Below are 14,590 nucleotides of genomic sequence, written 5' to 3'. Positions count from 1 at the left end.
TACAATCAGGACAGTCAGGTGACTGTAACTCCTCAAGCTAGTGGGGTAAGGGACAGATAATGTGGTAAACTTGACTGGCATTTATTTACTGTTTGTATATAGTATTCTAGTGATTGTTTCTATTACAATAAATGTATTTTTGTACTTTCTATCTGCATTTGTCCGAGTGACTTTGAGAATCGTAGAATGTACTGGGTAGGCTTCCCTGGCATAATAAGGTATCATTGCGTGGCCAGCCAGCATGAAATGGAACAGAATTGGGTCAGATAAACACAGTATCCTCAATGTTTCACTCAAAATATATTGTTTTGTAATTGTAAGCAAGTGTTTCATAATACTATCATTGCCAAGAGCACTGTTGTAGAGCAGAAGAGATACTTACAGTCATAAATATAAGCATAAAAGTCTAGTGACGGGTATATACTTTACAGCCCAATTTTGGTTACTATTATATACTAAAGGGCCCCTTTCTCAAGGCAGAGTCCAACTCTTAGGACTAGTATACACAGCAGATTCCCATTCTAGTGGCTAGTGTATACTGCTGACTAGTAAATAAATAACCCAATAATTGGCACCTCACTAACCTAAAAAAAAAAAAACCTTAAGAAAGTAAATTCTTGCTGTCTGTGCTCCCCCTTCACTTTCTACCATGCTGTCTGTGCGCCCCCTTCACTCTCTGCCATGCTGTCTGGCTTCTTTCTTCTCTTTTGTCTTCTTGCCGACTCCTCTGTGCGCCGCTCCTCACTGAATGTCGGGCGTGATGATGTCACGCCTGACATTCAGTGCCAACGGAGCACAGAGGAGGGGCACTGACGCCTCGTCACGTGAGTATTTTTTATTTATTTTTTTTGTTACCCGCTCCCTCAAACAAAAAGGTGAACTTTTCAAAGTTTATGGAATGCAAAATCTTTTATATCTATTATCCCTTTCCTTAACAGTTCAGTGTAAGGCTTCTTCATGTAATGGCATATTACAGCATACTTGCCAACTCTCCCGGAAAATCCGGGAGACTCCCGAAATTCGGGTCAGTCTCCCGGACTCCCGCGAGAGCTGGCATTTCTCCCGCATCCAGAAATTCTTCTGTTAAAATAATGTGATTCACAGAGAATCGCGTCATTTTGCACCCCGCAAGAAAATGGCATTTTACTCTCGCCCATTAATCACGCCCCTCTCCCGGATGTCGCCTACTAAAAGTAGGCTAGTATGTATTACAGAAACAGACAACCTTCAGCTGTTGTGGAACTAACATATCCAGCATGAACTATCAGGCATACAGGGACTTGTAGTCTCACAACAGCTAGAAAGCTAAAGATTGGTGCTTCTGGTGTACTAAATTGTATTTAGTGCTGTGAATTGATACACATGAAGAACTGACTGAAGTTTGAGACATGTCCAGACAGATCCTTCTATGCATAAATGAAGAATCTCAGTGCTGTAATACTACACACTTCCTATGACTTGTGGAAACATACAGCAATTTGCTTCAGCAATATGGATAAACTGTGAACTTACCACACGTATTCTACCATTAGAAAATACTGTGTACATGTATATTGTCATGACATACAATAAGATTTTCGAGGCTACAGCTATCATTAAATGCAATTTCCACCCCCCGATTATTGCCATTTCATTTCATGGGTATAAATATTCCAGAACATCTAATCACTGATTATTTTAAATAGGATTCTAAGAGTGTGTGTGGAGAATCCCTGAACAGTTTACCAGAAGGCACTTAACTTTTTACAAAACCATAAACAATGTGTTAGATCTACATCTGGATGTTGACAATTTTAACAGTTGGAGTATAGTAAATTTTCCAATAGTGAATTTTAATTTTGGTGTTTGGTAAGATTTTAAAACTCATTTCTTTATACGAACTGAACACTAACTGCTTAATCATCTTCCCATACACTTCCAAAATATCATGACGTTTTAGATGCGGGAATAGATCTACTCATTTTGTCATAGCGGTCTGTATATTATCTAGATTAATGATATATCGCTTATCATCATCTATTTATATAGCGCCATTAATTCACTAATATGTGTTACAACTCTGCCTGTTATTTGTACCTAGCAGCAGTACCTTATTCCACCAGAGGTGCTGCTGTTCTGTCCTAGACTCTTCTGCATGCCTGAAGGAGTTAATCTCCTTACCTGAGACCTAATTGGAACTGCACCTGTGGCACTGCTTAAGTACCTGCCTCAAGCTGTGCTCTGAGCAGTTCATCCTTGTATACCTGGCTGCTGCTTGTGTTCCCGTTTGTTCCTGCTCAGTTCCCCTTCTCTGCCTTTGGATTGATCTTGCTGTGTATGACCTTGGACCGTGTACTGGACTCTGCTGTATTGCTTATGACCTCGATCTCTGCCTGTTTCCTGGATTTGTTGTTTGCCGCCAGCCCTGACCTTTTTTGCCTGGACTTCACCACCGCTGTATGCTATTTCACAATATCCCTGGACTCTATCTACTTTCCTAGACAGCCTTGTGCCTTCTGGACTGGGGTAAAAACTTATACCTGTTTATGAAAACCTGCATGTTCCTGGAACCATCCATTTCTGTGTACCTTCCTGCCATACCTGTTCATTATACCTGTTTATGAAAACCTGCATGTTCCTGGAACTGAATCCCTGTTTATATATTTTACTGGAATAAAGACATTTGTATTATCCTTCCGTGGCTGCTTGCTGAGGTTACTAGGAATCATAACATGATGAACTGCCATACTATTTAGGCCTGCTGATTGCACGCCCTCTGCTTAGTCCTGGGATTCCTAGTATTTTTGTATTTGAACCGGGACAGTATAATCAGCCCACAAAACAGCTTTGGAGTCAGGTGAAAGTTTTGTTTTATTCTGGGACCTTTTTCTGCAATCAAGTTTTCATTTGTGTTTGCAACATGTCTGTTTCACCAGTCTTGGAATTGCCACTGCTACAAACTTTACAGATGGACATTATATTGCTACGTTCCCAGCTGGCTAAATTTTCCACTTTGCTTTTGGACCCGCTCAGGAGACTGTCAGATTCTGTCTCTCCTAATTTAGAAGCTGCTGATCTGTCTAAATCCACCTTCTCTGCTGATGAACCTGTGCAAACAGCACCTCTTAAAAATACTTCTACAAATTTGCTGTTTTCTATGAACTATGGGGTAACAAATTCCCAGTACACAGGTGGTCCACGCCCCCATCTGACCGAAGAGGAACGGCGGCGCAGGATAACATACAAGTTGTGTCTCTACTGTGCCAGCAATGTACATTTCTTGCAGGACTGTCCTGTCCGTAGACCACGTCAGCTTACTGAACCATCTCCTGTTATTTCCTCTCCGCGTTCCAAAATTATTTATACTCCACCATTTCTGTTCTCTGGGAAGAGACCCAATCTGCCAGCTCCAGCCGCCTGTGCCGAGGTGCCAGCCTCTGCCTCTAGCTCTGAGGTCACATCATCTGCCTCCAGCTTTGAGTCTCCCGCCGCTGCGTCCGGTCCCGAGTCTCCCGCCGCTGCGTCCGGTCCCGAGTCTCCCGCCGCTGCCTCCGGTCCCGAGTCTCCCGCCGCTGCCTCCGGTCCCGAGTCTCCCGCCGCTGCCTCCGGTCCCGAGTCTCCCGCCGCTGCCTCCGGTCCCGAGTCTCCCGCCGCTGCCTCCGGTCCCGAGTCTCCCGCCGCTGCCTCCGGTCCCGAGTCTCCCGCCGCTGCCTCTTACAGTCTGCTCCAGAGGGGCTGCTGCCCTTACAGTCTGCCTGTCCATGCGGTCCAGCCCGAGTTGCCTGTCCATGCGGTCCAGCCCGAGTTGCCTGTCCATGCGGTCCAGCCCGAGTTGCCTGTCCATGCGGTCCAGCCCGAGTTGCCTGTCCATGCGGTCCAGCCCGAGTTGCCTGTCCATGCGGTCCAGCCCGAGTTGCCTGTCCATGCGGTCCAGCCCGAGTTGCCTGTCCATGCGGTCCAGCCCGAGTTGCCTACCCATGCGGTCCAGCCCGAGTTGCCTGCCCATGCGGTCCAGCCCGAGTTACCACTTGGTGCTGTCTGCTCTGAGGCATCTCACAGTGCTGTACAGTGGGAGTGCTGTGCCCAATCCAGGCTTCCCGTCAACTGTACTCAGCTTGCCGTCCCAGTCGGGGACCCCTGCCCTGCCGTCCCAGCTAGGGACTCTCCAGAGTCTGCCATTGAGCCTGAACGCCCAAAAGCTGCTTCTGAATCTTCAGACCCTCCTCCAGCCTTCTTTGATGGAGACATCAAACAGTTTGTTACAGTACTCGAACTTTCCATGAAACAGTTTCAAGAATGTCCAGATTATTTTGTTGACCAATTTAACCAAGTGGGTTCAATCATTATGTGTTTTAGAGGGGAGCCACAAACCTGGGCCTTCTCATTACTAAATTCTGATGACCCCATTATTCATAATACCATGGACTTTATTAATGCTGTTTGTCAAAAGTACACTCCATCCACAGTCAAGTCATCTGATCACGATTTTTCTGTTCCCATTCCAGCCTGTGCGTCAGCTCCTGCTCTTGTCCATAAGACCTCTATGAATGTGTTTTCCATCAGACAGTCTAGGTCACCTAGGGAGAAGGTTAGCAAGAACGGGAAAAACCTTGCTTTGCCACTTCAGTCACAACAAACACCAACCTTGGTGACTGGCTTTTTGGGCATATCATCATCCTCTAATAGAATAAAAGGTCCTATCCCGACCCTTGGCTGGGACTCAGACTCTGAAAGTGAGTTCATTGAAGATGCTAGAGACTTAGTGGACGAACTTGGCAATTCTTCTTTTTCTTTTGAGGAATTGGGTCTTCTCTGTACTCCTTTGGAGAAGAGCCCAATTGTGTCTTCAGGAAGATCCCATAAAAAGAAAAAGAAGAGGAGGAAAACCTGAAGGGAGCTTGTATGGAGCGTCTGGAATCCGCTCCTTAAAGGGGGGGGCTATGTTACAACTCTGCCTGTTATTTGTACCTAGCAGCAGTACCTTATTCCACCAGAGGTGCTGCTGTTCTGTCCTAGACTCTTCTGCATGCCTGAAGGAGTTAATCTCCTTACCCGAGACCTAATTGGAACTGCACCTGTGGCACTGCTTAAGTACCTGCCTCAAGCTGTGCTCTGAGCAGTTCATCCTTGTATACCTGGCTGCTGCTTGTGTTCCCGTTTGTTCCTGCTCAGTTCCCCTTCTCTGCCTTTGGATTGATCTTGCTGTGTATGACCTTGGACCGTGTACTGGACTCTGCTGTATTGCTTATGACCTCGATCTCTGCCTGTTTCCTGGATTTGTTGTTTGCCGCCAGCCCTGACCTTTTTGCCTGGACTTCACCACCGCTGTATGCTATTTCACAATATCCCTGGACTCTATCTACTTTCCTGGACAGCCTTGTGCCTTCTGGACTGGGGTAAAAACTTATACCTGTTTATGAAAACCTGCATGTTCCTGGAACCATTCATTTCTGTGTACCTTCCTGCCATACCTGTTCATTATACCTGTTTATGAAAACCTGCATGTTCCTGGAACTGAATCCCTGTTTATATATTTTGCTGGAATAAAGACATTTGTATTATCCTTCCGTGGCTGCTTGCTGAGGTTACTAGGAATCATAACAATATGTGACTGTTTTGTGGGAGGTGGAAAAGGTATAACATAAATTGTCAATCTACTTCTTTTAGGATTTGTAGTACTTTATTAACATAACTCCTTACTAGGAGATATGTAAACAGGGGCATTACTATATCTAGAAATTTGGTAGTTAGTTGAAGTCCTATGGTTATATAAACTGGTTGACATCTATAAATTGATGGAGGAGGCGTAATCCTTAGGTGTTTCAATGTTGTAGTATTTTAGAGGGCTGGTCTTTTTGAAAATCTGGATTAAAAACTAACAGAAGAGAGAATATCTTGGAGAGAGTTTTAATTTTGAATGTGTATGTCTCAATGCATATACACTGGGCATATCAAAGGGTTATCGCCAATGTCGATTGGGAGGCGGGTCGGTTTGGTATGTAAGAGGGCTATGAGGTGTATATCTGGACTGTTCTAATGCACATATTGAATATGTATCTGTGTCTCTTATTCAGTCTGACATATCTGTAGTTTGCGACTTTATTATACTCTTTAATAGTCAGCAAATTTACCCCTCCCAATTGAACAGGCTGTTGTAATCTAAGGAATTATTTTCTTGGGTGATTGTGAGACCATATACATTTGTGAAGGGCTTTATTTAACATTTTTTTTATTTTTTTATAAGTATGTTTGGTTCATTGTCATCATCATTTATTTATATAGCACCACTAAGTCCGCAGCGCTGTACAGAGAACTCACTCACATCAGTCCCTGCCCCATTGGAGTTTACAGTTTAAGTTTCACAACACAGACAGATTAGCGTCAATTTGACAGCAGCCAATTAACCTACCAGTATGTTTTTGGAGTGTGGGAGGAGAGTGGAGGAAACCCACGCAAACACTGGGAGAACATACAAACTCCACACAGATAAGGCCATGGTCAGAAATCGAAGCCATGACCCCAGTGCTGTTAGGCAGAAGTGCTAACCCACCCACATGCTGCCCCATGTTACATCCGAAAGGGGTACATCTTAACAAGATGACATCTTCTCAAAAAGAAGATAGGGAGAAGTGTCCAGGACTGAAATTCTAATAATGTTCTTTTAATCAAATTTGGAATGTTTTCACTATAATGCTGTGAATGATGGCTTTGTTTGAACCTAGATATTTGAGTGTCCCAGTAGTCCATTTAAATGGGAAAGCACCCCTTCAAGCCCATCTCACTTCTAGGCAGAAGGTCATTGCCTCTGTCATACTGATATTGACTAAGAACCTAGTTATGGTTTCCTATACTGCAAATGTAAATAGTATAGAGGGTATGAAAAAGCAGATATCTTAAGCTCTGTTGTGCTGATTTTTATCTCTTTCCTACCAGATGGGCTTTGTTTTTAATAAAATTGCCATTTTAAAGAAATGACGGCAAAGCGCAGAGAATTGACGGTTCATCAGAACCACCGCTTAGTAAATATACCCCTAAGTGCCTTAACAGTGGATCAAATACTATATTAAAGAGAAGGGGGATGGGGGTAATCCCTGCCTAGTATATCTGCTTACCGAGAAAGTTGGTGTGTTCCAATTGTTGACAGTAAAGAATACCTTGGCATGATTATACAATGTTCTAAAAACATTTAAGAAGGTAGGTACACAAATATCCTAATTGCATCCTCAACCATTAACTCACTATTACATTATTTTATTTCTTATGCTGGTGGGTTTTAATTATTGCAGAAATTAAATGTGTTATATTGTGCACAGAATGTCTGTCCTTAGAGAATCCTCTTTGTGTGGATGAAGTAAAGTGGATAGAATGGTTTGAACTATGAGAGTCATGAGTCTAGTGAAAATTTTTATATCCTGATTGAGTGATGATAGGATTTGGTTTTGGAAGGACATTTAGGTTGATATCCCTTGCTGCAGAGTCTCCAGTTAGTATAGAATTGAAAAGAGTTACCAGGTGTGTGGTAATGTGAATGGACAATATCTTGTTGTACTCTGTACTCAGGCCATCTGGCGTTTCCCCATTAGATAGGGACATAATGAGTCTTTTAACTTGTAAATCTGTTACTAGAGCCACAAGTGTCTCTCTATTTCTGTCAGTTTTCTCCAAACTGTTTCTTGCAAAAATGTAATTTTTTTTTGAGGGTTATCTTCAGTGGTGTCATATAATTGCTGATGATATTTTAAAAATATATCCGAGATTTTTTGGGATCTAAAATTGTATATGATCTTGATTTAATAGCCGTTATATGTTTACCTGATGAACTGTTCTCAATCAAATTAGCTAAAAGCTAAAAACTGACCTGCAGTGCAGTAATAGCATGAATCAATATTAACCAAAATATTCGGTAACACATAGCATGGAAATCATGATCACAGCTAATATACTGCACAATTTAATAAAACATAGAAGCATGAACAGAATAAACAGTATCTGATGTCAGTGAAGGTCAACAAAAGCGGCCTATGCCTCTTCACCATCTTCTTTATTCCTTTGTGATTTTTATCGGCAGAATTGCAGATATGCTTTAGCAGAGTAGAAAGACTTTCCATCATGGGAGATTCTCAGTTTTGCTGGTCTAAATAAAAAGTCTAAATAAAAATATTTGATTTGATGGACCTCAAGTGTGTCCAACTGTTATTAGAGTTAGTAGATATTTTGTATTTTGATAGGCACTCAGTTCTCTGACTTAGAGAAAGGTGTTAGAAAGGACATTGTATTTAAATACATATACTTTTTTATTTTATATACTTCTGGCAACGGGTCTGATTGAAACACTTCAATTCAATAATTAACAGGTGTGGCCAAATACTTTTGTCCATATTGTATATATTGAAACTTTAGAAGGTCACACACAAACTCAAATTACGAAGGTGTTTGAAGGAACCAAATGGTTTCTCTTGAGGCATTTGCAGTGAAGTGTGTTATACTGTAACTTTACGATCTTTGTGGCTTCATTTTTTCTCATGTATTACACAGTCTCCTCCCCCTTCCTTTCCTTCTGCTGTTACGGTAAATATACAACAATATAACAGCATCTGTATGAATTTATGATAATAGGTCATTCTTGAGTTTGATTCTTCTCCCCCTCTCCTTTTTATTTCCTTTCTTAACTTTCCCTAACCACTACCCTTTACTCCTATCCTTACCCTTTAAAAATTAACATTGTACATTACTTGTACAGTTCATTTTTTATCTTTACACCAATATATGCTACTGTATGATTATTGTTGTTTCTGTATAATAAACAGATGTTTTAAAAAAAAAAAAAAAAAAATGCACGAAGGAAATTAGTTTTCCGTTCTTCATTTAGATACTGCCGTCATTTATGATAAAAGTTTGGAAGGAGAGAAGGAGGGCACAAGCGTCAATAGTTCTCTGGCTTCCGGTGATGGAAAAGGTGTGGCCGAGAAGATTGAGAAGCTGAACGAATTGAGGGCAAACATAAATGATGTCAAGAAGAAATTCCTCAAACTGGAGAAAAAATATCTTTGTTTCACATGTATGAAAAAGTAATGTTTGAAGCATCTAGCCTGAAAATTCTAATAATTAGTACATGAGTTAAAGATGTAGTAATTAGTATAATAAGCTGTACTGTAGTGTGAGGAATGCTTTATTCACATCCAATATATATATATATATATATATATATATATATATATATATATATATATATATATTTGAGCGTTTTGTCACTATCCAATAACGATTGTCGAATCTCGATTTGTGTTTCCAACGCACAAATATTCTCAAAAGGTGGCAGAATATATTCAAGCGAAATAATAATAAGTGCAGCCGTTACTTATCACATCCACGCTCTGGATCCAGCGATCAGTCATTCAATCCTGAAGTCTGTGGACAAGAAGTCTGTTCACTGGATGTGAGGCTCATGCTTATATGCAAACAGAAATACAGTAAAACAATGCAGATGATGTGGCTTGCTTCTATTGGTCCAGGTTTAAGGAAGGTCCAGGGGGTTGTAGATCATAGGCTGGTTTAATCTAAGGAATCCAAAGGTGGGGGTCATCTCTCCAGGGAATGAGCTCTGTTCTTCCCGCCATAACTCCAATTACAACCAGTCATTAACATTTTACAGTCAGAATCATATTAAAGGTTTATTCCCTAACATCAATAACTAGAGTATGCAATGGGCAATCTCTTCGCCGAATGCACCGGACAGCTGCTGATGTAAAGGGGATTAATATGATATCAAACATGACACATTTCCCTTAACCTGAACCATAGGTTTCACTAGTATGCATATACCTTCTTTATTAAACATGAATTCTACTATATTTCGACATAAATGACTGTGTTGCAACAATTAATGTGTACTATTTACTAATGTTTATGTTTGTGCAAATGTGTGTAAAAGTGTATAAACTGTTTATTGCCACGTGTTGCGGCTTGATACGCCCTTTTTAGGCCGTAGCGTGCTCTACGCATAATTTCAGATAAAGACAATCAAATTTGCTCGATATTAATTGAAATGACTTTATCCAATTTGCTGACTTCGACAGCGCCGCCCTTTGATAGTACACCAAACTATCACATGATAACCGTTTCAAGTTCAGGATTATACAATATTTCTTCACAGACCAAGATCTCGGTATCTCTCACCAACCTTTCAGTCTCGTTTTCAGTGTTTCTCCCAGGAGACTGTTTTCCACACTTCAACACAGTAGGAACACATTTGACACACAAACTAATTGCTAACATGACACCAAGTATAAGGAGAAGGAGCTTACCTACACCAGCAACCATTTCTTGTACCCACTCCCCTAGACCGGAGAACCATTTTACAGGGTTCAACCACGAGAACCAACCTGCCACCTTTTCCCCGACATCATATAATGAAGAATTATGATTCCTTCGAAATTCCCATTTCAGTTGCAGAATTTCGTCCATCTTCCGGTATATAACCTCTTTGGGGTTATCTGTATTATTGGTGATGTACGTGCAACACTTGACACCAAACTGGGTATCCAAAGAAAGTCACACAGTATCCACCAGTAATAGAGGTGAGATAATTTTGTACCAGTCTATGTTGCACCAACTCCTTCTTGTACGCTTGTAGCTCCCTTCCAGTATACCTGAAAGTGTCATCATACATCTCGGTTTATCAATTGAGCTAGGTCTTGAATATATTTAAAGTTCAATGTTCCCTGAGCGGTCCTGGTGAGATCTAGAGCAACCATAAATTGGAAACCCGCGGTTTCACTAATCAATTTTGTAGCTATGAGTTCCTCACCAGGAATCATATTTCTCTTGCCACGGTGTTCATACTGTGTGTGTATGTATGGTGGTTATGTCTTGTGAATACCAACCATTTCTTCATGAGTAATAGTCATGATTTCCGGAACCAGTTTAGCTAAGAAACACAAACCCTTGGAACTCGGAGTCACCCAGGAATAAGCTTTCCTCCCACAAAGTACACATCATCAGGGAGAACATAAGGAACAGTATGTCCATTAATTATATCACATAAGGTTTTGACAAATCTACCCCTGCCTAGTGTCTCCATTTGTTCAAGACACGTGTCTGCATGGATGACATTCTTACAATTACCTAAAGAGACCTTTCCAATGGATACTTTCTTATGTTTAGTTACACGCCCTAATTTGTGGTGTCCATCAACAGTCCTACTTATTGGTGACCTTGCAAGTCTCCCTCCAACATGAGTGTAGCGAGCCATTGTCTGATCTGATAGGTTAGCTTCCCAATCCTCCAGACGCTTTGCATGAGAAATGTTTAGGCACAGTAACGATCTGTCTAAGGAGTATTGTCGAAGCTTCAGACTAGGGGACCTAGTGTTATTGTACCTCCCTTCTATGGGCCTCCCTCCCTTCAATTCTAGTACCTCAGAGATGTTTAGTGGGTATGGTACTAGTCCTATGTTATGCTGTCCCTGAGGCACATGTGAGCACACCCAGCACTCAGTTTGATTTAGAACCTTACCCACTAAGGAGTGATAATCCTCTAGAGCAGGGGTCGGGAACCAATGGCTCGCGAGCCAGGTGTGGCTCTTTTGATGATTGCATCTGGCTCGCAGATCGATTTTTCACTGCTCATGTCCTGTTCAGGGCTGCAGTTTGCTGTAGGAGCAATTTTCCATTATTTTAATTGGATGATACTGGCCTACGTTGGCCGTTGCTGGGTAAACAGGTAAACGCCCCCTTTTGAATCAGTCTGCTCGGTCATTAGCAGTGTTGCCAATTGTCGCGGCTTTTTTTTGTCTGCCGCGGGTCGCGGTTTTTTGGGCTTTTTTTTTTTCCTCATCTGCTGGACAGCCGGGGAGGAGTACTCTGCAGGGGAGAAGATCGAGTGTAGGTAAAGTATAAAAGGTGTGAACTAGAGTAGAGTATGAATGGGGGTGTGAATGAAGTATGAATGGAGTGTGAACGGGGGTGTGAAATAGAGCAGAGGGGATAATGGACACTAAGGAGGAGGGTCATTGTAAAGCATATTTAAAAAAAAATAATAATAATCAATAAATCCTAAGTATATATATATATATATATATATATATGTGTGTGTGTGTGTATATGTGTATATATATATATATATATATAATATATATTGGGCTTGTTTTTGGGCTTTTTAGGATTGTGTTTGGCTTGTTTTGGGCTTGTTTTTTACGAATTGGTTGCTTATTCTGTATTTTATAGTTGGCAACCCTGGTCATTAGCTCAAAGCTAACCCTTCGACAAAGAAGATGGCGAAAAGAAAAAAAGATGATGAGTATCGTATATTTCGGGACGAATGGACCGAAGAATTCGCCTTTGTGGAGAGAGCAGGTTCTGCGGTGTGTCTAATTTGCAATGACAAAATTGCATCGATGAAACGGTCGAATGTAAAGCGGCACTTCGACACGCGCCATGCTACCTTTGCATCAAAATACCCTTCGGGAGACAGCAGAAAGAAAGCGGCCCAAGAGCTACTGAGCAGGGTGCAAGCTAGCCAGCAGCAACTCCGCGTATGGACCCGGCAAGGTGACTATAATTCCGCTAGCTTTGCTGGATCTTTAGCAATAGTGAGGAACGGAAAACCATTCACAGATGGCGAGTATGCTAAAACGTTCATGCTGGATGTAGCCAATGAACTTTTTGATGATCTTCCGAACAAAGACAAGATAATCAAACGGATACAAGACATGCCTCTGTCGGCAAGAACTGTTCATGATCGTACCATCATGATGGCAAACAAAGTGGAGGAAACGCAAGTGAAGGACATAAATGCAGCGCCGTTCTTTTCCCTGGCTTTGGATGAGTCAACAGACGTGAGCCATTTGTCGCAGTTCAGCGTGATTGCAAGATATGCTGTTGATGACACACTGCGCGAAGAAAGTCTTGCTGTTCTGGCAATAAAAGGGTCCACAAGAGGTGAGGATTTATTCAAGTCTTTCATGGAGTTTGCTCAAGAAAAAAATCTACCTATGGATAAACTTCTCTCAGTGTGTACTGATGGTGCTCCGTGTATGGTGGGGAAAAACAAAGGATTTGTGGCGCTTCTTCGTGAACATGAAAATAGACCCATCCTAAGTTTCCATTGCATTCTACACCAGGAGGCACTTTGTGCTCAGATGTGTGACGGGCAGTTTGGCGAAGTGATGTCGCTGGTCATTCGTGTGATCAACTTTATTGCTGCCCGAGCCTTAAATGATCGCCAGTTTAAAACACTGCTGGATGAAGTTGGAAATAACTATCCTGGTCTGCTTTTGCACAGCAATGTGCGTTGGTTGTCAAGAGGGAAGGTGCTTAGCCGTTTTGCGGCTTGCCTGAATGAAATCCAGACTTTTCTTGAAATGAAAGGCATCGAGCATCCTGAGCTAGCCGAAACTGAGTGGCTCCTCAAGTTTTACTATCTTGTAGATATGACTGAACATCTGAACCAGCTCAACGTGAAAATGCAAGGCATTGGAAATACAGTGTTATCCCTTCAACAAGCTGTGTTTGCTTTTGAAAACAAGCTAGAGCTCTTCATTATGGATCTTGAAACAGGTCGTTTACTACATTTTGAAAAACTGAGCCAGTTTAAAGATGCATGCACAGCAAGTGAGCCCATTCAAAACTTTGATCTCCACCAGCTAGCTGGCTTCACATTCAGTCTCCTACAGTCCTTCAAAGCACGCTTTACAGAATTTCGTGAGCACGCTCGTCTTTTTAAGTTCATCACCCATCCAACCGAGTGTTCACTGAACACAGCCGACCTGAGTTACATTGCTGGTGTCTCCGTCAGAGATTTTGAAGCAGAAGTGGCTGACCTGAAGGCCTCAGACATGTGGGTGAATAAGTTCAAGTCACTGAATGAAGATTTGGAAAGAATCACACGACAGAAAGCGGAGTTGGCGAGCAAGCACATGTGGACAGAAATGAAAAAACTTCAACCCGAAGACCAGCTGATTCTCAAAACTTGGAACGCGCTTCCTGTCACATACCACACACTGCAGCGTGTGAGTATTGCTGTGTTGACCATGTTTGGATCTACGTATGCATGTGAGCAGTCATTCTCACATCTTAAAAACATCAAGTCCAATCTGCGATCACGTTTAACGGATGAAAGTCTCAACGCTTGCATGAAGCTTAACCTCACCAAGTACCAACCAGACTACAAAGACATCAGCAAATCCATGCAGCACCAGAAGTCGCATTAATGGTGAGTATTATAACAACATTATTTAAAAGAATAAATTCAGAGGCGTTTTATACTGACATTTAGTTGAATTCACTTTTAAAATATATTATATGGCTCTCACTGAAATAAATTTCCAAATATTTTGCTTTCATGGCTCTCTTAGTCAAAAAGGTTCCCGACCCCTGCTCTAGAGGATGCCCGCCCATGTCCAGGGTACTGGTGGACTGGCATCGCTGGATGCACTTTTCTTCAACTAGGGAGTCACAGAACTTACAGATACAATACTCATCAGACAATAGCCCCTCACACTGCCTCCGAGTTCCTGAACTAGCAGACCTTTTCATAACCCCTGGACCAAGCTTCATAATGGGCTGCTCTGGGTATTCTAATAACTCCATCTCATCTGTATCACTACCAGAAC

At 41.9% G+C, this 14,590-nt stretch overlaps 1 protein-coding gene across 1 annotated transcript; it reads left to right on the top strand.

Moving 5' to 3' along the window:
• The first annotated feature begins 12,250 nt into the window (after positions 1–12,250).
• LOC142098520 (protein FAM200C-like) lies at positions 12,251–14,188 on the top strand. Its single transcript, XM_075181361.1, has one exon. It carries the CDS (start codon positions 12,251–12,253, stop codon positions 14,186–14,188), a length of 1,938 nt encoding a protein of 645 aa, XP_075037462.1.
• The last annotated feature ends 402 nt before the right edge of the window (positions 14,189–14,590 follow it).

Source organism: Mixophyes fleayi, chromosome 7 (assembly GCF_038048845.1).
Source record: "Mixophyes fleayi isolate aMixFle1 chromosome 7, aMixFle1.hap1, whole genome shotgun sequence".
Lineage (NCBI taxonomy): Eukaryota > Metazoa > Chordata > Amphibia > Anura > Limnodynastidae > Mixophyes > Mixophyes fleayi.
Note: the sequence above shows the minus strand (reverse complement) of the source record. Positions and strands in the feature narration are given on the sequence as shown.

Coding starts and splice junctions, on each gene's coding strand:
- LOC142098520 (XM_075181361.1), top strand. CDS start 12,251: ATGGCGAAAAGAAAAAAAGATGATGAGTATCGTATATTTCGGGACGAA.